The 10,287-nt window shown below is 39.5% G+C and overlaps 1 protein-coding gene across 1 annotated transcript; it reads left to right on the top strand.

The window, feature by feature from the left end:
• Nucleotides 1–2,003: 2,003 nt before the first annotated feature.
• Nucleotides 2,004–6,925, top strand: LOC132038489 (uncharacterized). Its single transcript, XM_059429152.1, has 2 exons — nucleotides 2,004–2,430; nucleotides 6,876–6,925. The coding sequence occupies exons 1-2, from the start codon at nucleotides 2,004–2,006 to the stop codon at nucleotides 6,923–6,925; spliced, it is 477 nt and encodes a 158-aa protein (XP_059285135.1).
• Nucleotides 6,926–10,287: the final 3,362 nt, after the last annotated feature.

Raw genomic sequence — 10,287 nt, 5'->3', positions numbered from 1 at the left:
TCAATATTTAAACCCCACAAATATTTTTCCCAACTTACCGAAATTACTTTCAAACAAGAACAACACAGAATATATGCCCTTTCCTTCCAAATTCATGAATTTCACTAATAATCCACGCCTTAACAAAACAATTCTCATAAATACAAAAAAAATCACATAAAATGTACATAAACTTCCAAACCACCCCATAACTAACATAACATTGTTTTAAGTCGTCAAACTTGCATTTTTCATCACACGATCACGACAACGGTACTTGAAAATGCTAACGACAATTTGTTCATTCCCAATTACACAAAGGGACCTATTCGGCCAACACCACCGTCAAACACGTAGGCATGATTTTCATCCTTTTCTTCACTCCACAACAAACAAAACATGCTAAATACAATTCATCCTTCATTCCTACACACTTACATACATACGGCCAACACTCTCACATGCATAATCTCATGAATTCCTTTCATTTCCACATACCACAACATGTACAAACCATCCATAAAACACATAAAGAAAATCAAACCTCGCTTTTTTTGCCTTAGCTCACCACTCGGCTAGAGTTTGCAAACGACGAAGCGAATGGTTCAACGACTCGATAACTATCCCACGTTGTAGAGGACCTTCCACTTAGCATGAAAGAAGAAAATAATTTTCCAAGACAAAATTTTTATTTTGGTTCGGCCCGACCCATTTTATCTAGCAGGTCTCCTCCTCTTTTTCTTTCTCTCATTTTCTTGAACTTTCTAAGAGATAAAGTGAATGATGAAGATGACTTGATCATCTTTCTCCTTTCATATAATAGCCAACCATGTGGCCATGGCCCCTCCCCACAGCCGGCCACGTAGCTGAAAAAGTCATGAATTTTGGCCAATTTTTCAAATAATGGCTTGACTTTCCATAATTCATTTTTGGTCCCAAATTTTTCCAACTTTCATTCTCTAATTTTTTCCTTATTCCAATCTTACCCTTAACACTTCATACCAACAAAGGATGAATATGCGCTTATGCGTTGAGACAAAATCAACAAAAAGGAAATTAAAAGTCTTGTCCATAACTGTATTCGCCACCAACTTAGAATATTCCAACGTACGAAATACGGGGTGTAACAGGGATTTTGAGGATCAAAGGATAAGTGTGTATGCCTCGGACTGGAGACTTGACCAGATTGATTATGGAGGAGGCCCACAGCTCGATGTATTCCATTTACCCCGAAGCTATGAAGATGTATCAGAATTTGAAGCAACACTACTAGTGGTGTAGTATGAATAATGATATTGTAAAGTTTGTGCCTCGATGCTTGAATTGTTAACAAGTGAATGTATGAACAACAAAAGCGTGGTGGGATGTCTCAAAGGATGCCCATTCCTAAGTGGAAATGGGAAAGGATTGCCATGGACTTTATGGTAGTGTTGGCACGGACTTTGGGTAAATTTGATTCCATTTGGGTGATTGTGGATCGTTTGACCAAGTCAGCTCATTTCTTTCCTATTCAAACGACTTATACTTCTAAGAAGCTGGCTAAGATCTACATTCGTGAGATTCTTCATTTGCATAGAGTGCCCATTTTCATCATTTCTGATAGATGGGCTCAGTTCACCTCTCATTTCTGAAGAATATGCAAAGGGAGTTGGGTACTCGGGTTGAGTTGAGCACAAAATTTCATCCTCAGACTAATGGTCAGTCTGAGCGTACAATCAAGGTTTTTGAAGATATGTTGAGAGCATGCGTGATTGATTTTAGTGGTCATTGGGACCAGTTCCTGTCATTGACTTAGTTCTCTTACAATAACAGTTATCATTCGATTATCGAGATGGCTCCATTTGAGGACTTATAAGGTAGGAAATATCAATCTCCCATTAGATGGTTTGATTCCTTTGAGGTGAGGCTTTGGGGTACGGACTTTCTTAGAGATTCGTTGGATAAAGTGAAGATCATTCAGGAGAGGCTTCTCACTGCTCAGACTGGGCAAAAGAGTTATGCGGACTAGAGAGTTCGTAATTTATATGGTTGGTGATCGGGTTTTTCTTAAGGTTTCACCCATGAAGGGTGTGATGCGGTGTGGAAAGAACGGAAATTTGAGTCCTCGTTACATCGGCCCTTTTGAGATTATTCAGAGAGTTGGAGATGTTACTTATGAGTTAGCATTACCACCTGGTTTGTCGAGTGTTCATTCGGTGTTCCATGTTTCTATGCTCAAAAAGTACGTTTCGGATGGTTCTCATGTGATTAGATGGGATTCAGTGATGCTTGATCAGAACCTGTCTTATAAGGAGGAGTCGGTTGCTATCTTGGACCGGCAAATTCGTAAGTTGAGATCCAAGGAAATTACTTATGTGAAGGTTCAGTGGAGAGGTCGTCCGGTGGAGGAGGCGACTTGGGAGACCGAGTTGGATACGAGGGCAAGGTATCCTCAGCTTTTTTATGCCCCAGGTACATCTTTTCCTCTTTTCTTTTCTTTTATATTCTAGGACGAACATGTGTTTTAATGGTGGATGATGTAACGACCTGTTAGGTCGTTTTGATCGATTTCCTATTTTTACCAATTTTACCCTTGTGGACATGCTCCTTTCTTGTTATGGGTTTGTTTTGGAGTGGGCATGGTTGGCACAATTCCTAAGGTGGTTGAAATATCTTAAGTTGGAAAGTTGCTAAATTGAAGAATCTTTAAGCGTTAGGTTGACTTTATGCATCATCGGGGGTATTTGTGTCATTTTTGGAATTTTGTCTGTTCCATTAGCTCTGAAGCGTCAAATATAGGCTGGTGGTGTAGGTAGTTCAATTCCCGAGGGCCTTGGCGGCATTTTGATCATTTGGTTGGAAAGTTGTTTTTGGCCGTTCGGGGTTGACTTGGTCAACGAGACCTCTTTTGGGAATTCCGAGTGTGCATGTGAGTCCGTACCACATTTTTACATATGTCCACACATTTGATTTGTATTGGGGAGGTTCTGGGAGAGTCTCGAGATATCCAGTTGTGAGGGTCAAAACTAAATTTTTCTTTGGTTCTGGTGTACGCACAGGCACGAAGGTAGTTCCCGCCTATGGATGCGCTCCAGCGAGTGGAGACCTGTAGGAGCGAGAGTCTAGTGATTTTTCCTAGGTCTGCTTCTACGAAGCTTTTCGCGCAGAAGTGAGGTCGCAACTGCGAGGGTAGTCCCGCTATTGCGGACATGAGATATTTTGTGAGGTTGCACCTCGGCGAGGTGTTTTCCGCCGATGCGAGTGCGCAGGTGCAAACTTAAGAGCGCAGGTGCGTGAGATCGATAGGCAGAATATGGTTTTAGTATCTTCTTTCCTTAGGCTTTCCCCATTCTAAAACCCTTGAGTTGAGAACGTTTTTGAAGGAGAATTGGAGAGATTTCAAGAAAGAATCCGTGGGTAAGTCTTCTAACTCGAGTTTATGATTATTTACATGAATACAATCAAAGCCCATGCTTAGAATGTTAAATTAAAAAGGTTAATTGAAGGGTTTTGGAACCCAATTTAACAATTGGGGATTTTGATGATTGAGCATGAATTCATAGTTATTAATGGATGATTTTTGGTATATGAGTTATATAAAGCATGAGGAACGTGATTCTAGGCTCAATATATTGTTTCTCCCTTTTGGGTTCAGAATCCTAATTTTAGGGCTTAATTTGGGGATTTTGATTTAAGTAGCAATATGGGTATTGATAGACTCGTATTCTAACGTATAATCCCTATTTGACTAGACTTTGATCGTTCAGATATTGTTCAGACTGGCAAGAGGGCATTGTGATTCGATATTCGACATTCTAGGCAAGCTGAGACCTTGCACTCTTTCTTGAACGTATGGTTGGCTAAAATAAATCTAATAAGAGGGTCATGGATTAATTAAGGGGGTTTCGATACTTGTGAGGTCACGATCACCAGTATCGGATACCGGTCTTCATGATATGGGTATTTGCACACTTTCAATTGTATAGTTGGCCTGAATGTCATGCTTTGGGCACTAGCTGATAGAATAGTATAATCCTTTGGATCTTTGATTGGGGTCTGATGCATGTACTTTATGTCTCTTATTATTATTGCCTGTCTTATCTGTTTGTGTGCATATCACTCATATATCCTCGTTGGAATGAAAAGGAAGTAAAAAGGTGAAGCATTTATGATATTGAGAACTTAAGGATTGATTTAATGCCTATATACTTCTTCTTGACTTGTTGTAAGCCATATTCAAACTTTATACGTATTTTCATGCATACTATTTGAGGATATGATTGTGAGTCCGAGGGGATCTAGTTCCGGACTAGTGATGATGCTTTAGCGCATTTCGTTGACAATTGGGTCCGGTCGGCTAAGTGACAGGTTACTGAGATATGATATGTGGAGACTGTGATCCAAGGACTTTTCGGAGCATTTGTATATGGGTCTCATGATCCCCCCATGGGTCACGATTCGTTGACATTCGAAGATGTGTATATTGAGAAGTGGAATAAAAGGCCTTGCATTGCATTCCACTTCGCATCTGTCACAGCCAATGAGATGAGCGTGACAGTGTCGACCTCACAGCGACCAAACACCTGTGCTCATGCTCTGGACAATAAGGAACATCAAGGTCCCATAAGTAACTTAAACGGATCTCATCTTGCACTCATAAAAAGGGTGACACCATGAACTCGTATAATACGTATGCATATATAAATAAACAAGTGAAGGAACGTTATGCGTACCAGCGAGCTACTACATGTATTGTACACAAAATAATGGAAGCCGACAAGGCTACATCATCTTACACATACATACAAATGTCTATAGACCTCTACTGGAGTATAACGCTGTAGAAAGGACGGGACAACGCCCCGTCATACCCATATGCATATACATCTCAAAGGGCATACCAAAGGCCATTAACGGCTCCGAATCAAATGGAGCGCAACCGACCATTCTTTGGATATAGAGGTCTGCGGGCCCGGACACACAGTACATCTCACGAACTGCGGGCATAAACTCGTCCCCCCGAAGACGGGGAAGTCAGTACGGATAATGTACTGAGTATGTAAGGCATAAAAGTAACATATGTATAAGAATCATAAATGGAATCTGAAACTCAAAAGTCAAACTGATTATCTGCATTCATTTGTATGGACTAGTATCTGAAAGTATGTGCATGAGTATGTATCTGCGACAATGCAGCATGGGCTCGCCAGTACATGCTCTCAATAATAATCATGCTCGTGTATATAAATATAGGTCATTGTACTGAGGAACGTTCAGCCCGATCCATATAGTATACAATAATGCCGAGGAACGTACAACCCGATCCATATATCATCATTATCACTGTGCACCAGTTGATCAGGTGGTAATATGTATATAACGCCTATCCCTCTTCCCATACCCCATATACATTTAATATTCGTGTATATAACACCTTCTGGTCACGGGTCAATATGCATATATGTGTGAATGAATGTAATGCATTAATAAACTGTATACATAGAACTGGACCCATGAACAGAAGGAACAATCATCAACGGGGTACAAGAATATCAAAGACTAAAGTACTTCTAATGCTTCTAAGAGTTGAGTAATATGGAAGCTCGTTTACTAGCTTATTAGTTCATATCATGGGATCATGCCAAAAGAAAGAAAGGGTAGCCTTAACATACCTTATCCACTTCTTAGGCTAGCTATGCTACTATCCCGAGCTTGACAAATCTACATACAAGACCAAATACCAATTACTAGACTAGAACGTACTCATATACCAACCTTAATCTAGTTTACAACTTATGCAATTTGGGCAACACCTCCTTTATAAGCTTAATAACCCCTCAATTCTAATCCAACCCAAACATCAACAACAATATCCACAATAATGATATAACTTCCTACATATCACCATACAATCAATTCTCTACTTCACGCATCATCCTCAAATAGCCCTCGAGTCAACTTGACCCTTACCAACAACTTCCATAACTATATTCTCTTTACTTAAAGCCACTAAAACTCTTGATAATTAACTTAAATACAAAAGGTAAAAATCATTTACATACCTTGAGGGGTCTAAAATTCGAAGGATCTACTTCAATCCCAACTTCCCAAGCTTCACGAACTTTTAATGAAACACCGGGAATAACCTTAACTGTACAAGCTCGGGTTTTACGAGGCTTGGATCGCTAAAATTCCTCCAATATGATAGAAAGTGTTGGGAGCAAATATGTTAGGGCTTTCTCTAATTTGGAGTTAAGAAAATGAGAAATAAAGTCGTGGGTCACATATATATAGGGGGTTCAAGAAAGTTCCAGTGGCAAGGTTTGACGAGCGGGTCGACGACCCGTCGACTTACTCCGTCGACCTGCGCCTACAAAATAGAAGCTGCAGAGACATATTGACGACATGCAATGACGGTCCGTCGATATGTCTACGGCCCGTCGACTGTGACTGATGTCTGCAGATTTCCCGAATCAGTTTGGATTGCGTCAATTCGATTCATTCAACTTCTAATCCTGTAAATTACCAGGAATACCTACTGGAACCTTTGTGCACCGGGTAAGATACTTGCTATCTCCAAAACTCGGGCACGGGTCTCTATTCTAAAGGCATACCCAACTAAAAAACCATAAGTTCTGCTACGACGAAAATGAGAGGCGTAACACATACATTCATTCTATATAGTAGTTGTTGTGGACATGTGTATCTGACTTGTCTTATCTTGATTTCTATCTTCTATGTAAGTTTATTTGTTAAAGTATGATTATTTTGTATTTTAGACTAATGGTAGACTAGGGTGGTTGTGGTATCGTAAGCCAACCCTCATCTTCGTTCGGGATTGGGTCGGTCAACGATTTCATTGAATACCCGTAGATTATTGTACTCACGCTACACTTACTACACCTTTTTGTGTGCAGATTTAGTCCCCAGTACTAGCAGAGCTCGTGACTATCAGGCTTCCCGTTAGAGCCTTTCTTTGAGAGATCGGGGTGAGCACCATGGTTCTGGATGGCTTTGGACTCTCCTCTACCATTTACCTTCTGTCTTTCTTTATTTCAGACAGTTCTATTTATGTATTTCAGACTATTTGTATTCCTTAGTAAGTCCTTGTATGAGAGTGACATCAGATTTTGGGGATAATTGTAATAACTTCAAATATGCTATTTAGGGTTGTTTAAGACTTGAAAACTGACTTGTATGATTTACTTCCGCTTTTAGCTTTCCGGTCAATAATGGTATGCAATGGCTTGTGTTGGCTTACTAGCACAGTAGGGCTAGTGCCATCACGACTTGATAATTTGGGTGGTGACACATGATCATTGCGACAGTAGCTACTCTAAAGTTTTCCCCTATTTGATGATGATAAACACATAGCAGCTTCATGTGTATTTTATCCAGCTTACTTCAATCATCTTCAAATCTAGATTAGTTTCTTCCCCATCAAGCTTTGCTCCTATGCTGACAATCTCCTCCCTTGAAACTAGCTCCATGTTGTTCTAACACCACAGCTTTGTATTGGTATAACTAAGGCTCACTATAATAGGTTTGTAAGCTCCTAGTTGTTCACCCTCGAGTTCGGCAAGGTTTGTAAGCTCACTGAGTCGGTATGACTAAGTATTAGGGATTACTTATAGAGACTAATGTTCCACTCATTGCAACACTGACAGATGGCTATGTTATAGGACTAAGCAAATATTTTGGTCAGCTTAATCTACTCAGGACTTCTCATCTACTCATTGTAGTTTGTTTGGTGGCTAGGTTATATAGAACCTGTAAAGATGATATGTTCTCCCATGATGTGTTAAGGACCAGATTTTCCAGCTCAGGATATAACTTTTCAAACCTTATCTCTCCACTTTCTTCCTTCCTTATAACTCCATTGTTTTTATATAACTCCTCCTTTGTAACTCTTCCTTCAGCCTTATCGCTCTAATGATTTGCTCCCTTATAACTCCTTATATGATTCCTTCTAATATGGATGTTCTTTCATAAATAAGAAATAGTCCTTTACAATTAGTATCTTGTCACGACCAAAATCGAAGGGCGCGGCCCGACATCAAGACCCTACTCGGTGTGAGTGCCATACTACCATTTCCATCAATGAGTCACAACTTTTTGTGAACCTTTAATTCTGAAAATCAGCGCTTCCGTCGAGTAAAACGGGGACAAACTTTTCAATAAAACTCTTTCGTCATCGGGGACTTCTCCCTTATCGTCATTCGAAGAAAACCTTTGAATTCTTGTTATGTCCGTATTTTTATACGACGGATTATTCGTAAGCTAATCGGCATAAGTCCGAGGACAAGATTATTTATGAATATGAAATAGGGACTTTTTAATCAGATTTTTACTAATGCACGAATTGATTATAAATTTTAATTGGTATAGAAATGTTAATGGAGATTAGGGATTAATTAACGATGATTAGATTATTAAGTGAGGATTAGGATTAACTAGCCTAATCGGTTATTAAGTGGGCCAAGTACATGGACAATTATGATTGGCTCACATGGACATTAGTGGGACACGTATGTGTGTTTGGACATGTGTCAACCACCATGGAACGTATATATATAAGATTGATGACTAATGAATCAACTATGTATTCATTTCATCTTTATCAATTTGTGAGCTATAGAGAGAGAAGGGGAGTTCGGCCATGGTTGGCTGAACTTGAAGCTCTTAGTTGTGATCTAAAAATAATTTTTCCAAGGTGGTTCAACCATTGAAAGGGTCTATGGTAGTAAGAATTGGGTCCTTGAGAGGCGATAAGAGTGTTTATTAATTGAAGTTATCCAATTTTCAGCAAGTTAAGGAGTTGAGTTTATTGAGGTAAGATTTAATCCTTTCCACATGTTTTAGAGGTGATTTGTACTTGTTATAAATTGGTAGATATGAATTGAATACATGAAATTATGTATGTTGATGTTAAAGTATTGTTGAGCCGTGTAAGGGGGTTGTTGTAGTTGGAATTGATGAATTAATTTTAAGTAGTATTTTGGTTGTTGTTATCATGAATTATGTGATGAGAGTGGAGGAATTAAATGGTTAAAGTTGAGGTTGAATTTGTTTTGTGGGCTGTTGTAGAATTTGTGGTAATATTAACATAGTTTTCTTGCATATGAATGAATGATGTTTTTGTCGTGTGTGGGCTGATATAAATCACGAATTTGGATGAAAAGATTGTATGAAATAACGTATAAGAATCGTATGTGGTTTGCTTGGTGTGTTCGTAGGTGTTCGCAAGATTTTCGAGCATCTTTTGATATTGTTAGTTAGGGGCTGTTTTGAGTATGTTGTTGTTCTCGTTGAGTTGAAAGATCAAGTATAGTTAAGATTATACATTATGGTGTTATGTTGGTTGGGCTGTTAGAAGATCGTTTGATGAAAACGTTAAGACTATGGATCATTACGGATAACTTGAATATGTAGTAGTCGTATGTGGATTGTTATCGAATGTTATGAATGTGGGCTATTTGGAATGTTGTGCGGGCTGTTCAGAGTGTTCTCGAGTCTTGTCTTGAATAGCCTCGATATAGTACATGAACGTGTGGGTATTGATGTTGGCTTAGTTGTTATGAAGTTGATTTGAATATAAGGAAAACGTCGTCTAATTTTCTAGAAAAGAGTTACTAACGTTAGAATACGTTTTGAATCTCCCCGTAACCTAACCATAGTTCTTGACGTCTTAATATAGGTTGAGACACTTTGGGCAGCGTATACGTATTGTGTTACGGATAAGCGCTAAAGGTATGTAAAGCTATCTTTTCTTTCTTTTGGCATGTCTTAGATGTAAGTGATGTATGATATGTGTCACGGCCACCCGTGGAAGCCGTGACTAGCGCCGACACAGGCCGGACATACCTATCAAACACTATCTCAAAACATAACGAATGCGATCAAATATATAACGGAAAGCGATGTAAGGCTATCAAAATTTAGATAATTTTCGAGAAAATCTCGGCGAGTTTTCCTTTTGTTTTATAGACTACCCAAAATAACCACACGCGAGAAAATACCAACAAAGCCGCTCGGGGCCATCAAAATATCATATGCATAAGCGGACCGGCCGCGCCAACAAAATATCATATACGTATGCGCACCGACCGGCCCGCGCGCCGTGGAATCGCCCAGGCACAACGGTGCAGCATAGTCATACGGGGGTAGGCACAACCCACAAAAATGTCCACGGACCTCCTAGCAGAGACAGAGACAAACTCGTATGACGGGACGGGGGCCCAGGTACCGAAATAGTGCAAATATACATAAGAATGTACATGACAAGATATATACCAAAATATACGCTCCCGGTCAAAAAGGGAATCAGGA

Source organism: Lycium ferocissimum, chromosome 11 (genome assembly GCF_029784015.1).
Source record: "Lycium ferocissimum isolate CSIRO_LF1 chromosome 11, AGI_CSIRO_Lferr_CH_V1, whole genome shotgun sequence".
NCBI classification, from domain to species: domain Eukaryota; kingdom Viridiplantae; phylum Streptophyta; class Magnoliopsida; order Solanales; family Solanaceae; genus Lycium; species Lycium ferocissimum.
This window is presented reverse-complemented; position numbering and strand designations above follow the sequence as displayed.

Excerpts from the sequence above, each read along its gene's own strand:
- LOC132038489 (XM_059429152.1), top strand. The coding sequence starts at position 2,004 with ATGGTTGGTGATCGGGTTTTTCTTAAGGTTTCACCCATGAAGGGTGTG. Across the intron at positions 2,431-6,875 it reads TCAGCTTTTTTATGCCCCAG|ATTTAGTCCCCAGTACTAGC; the intron begins GTACATCTTTTC and ends TTTTGTGTGCAG.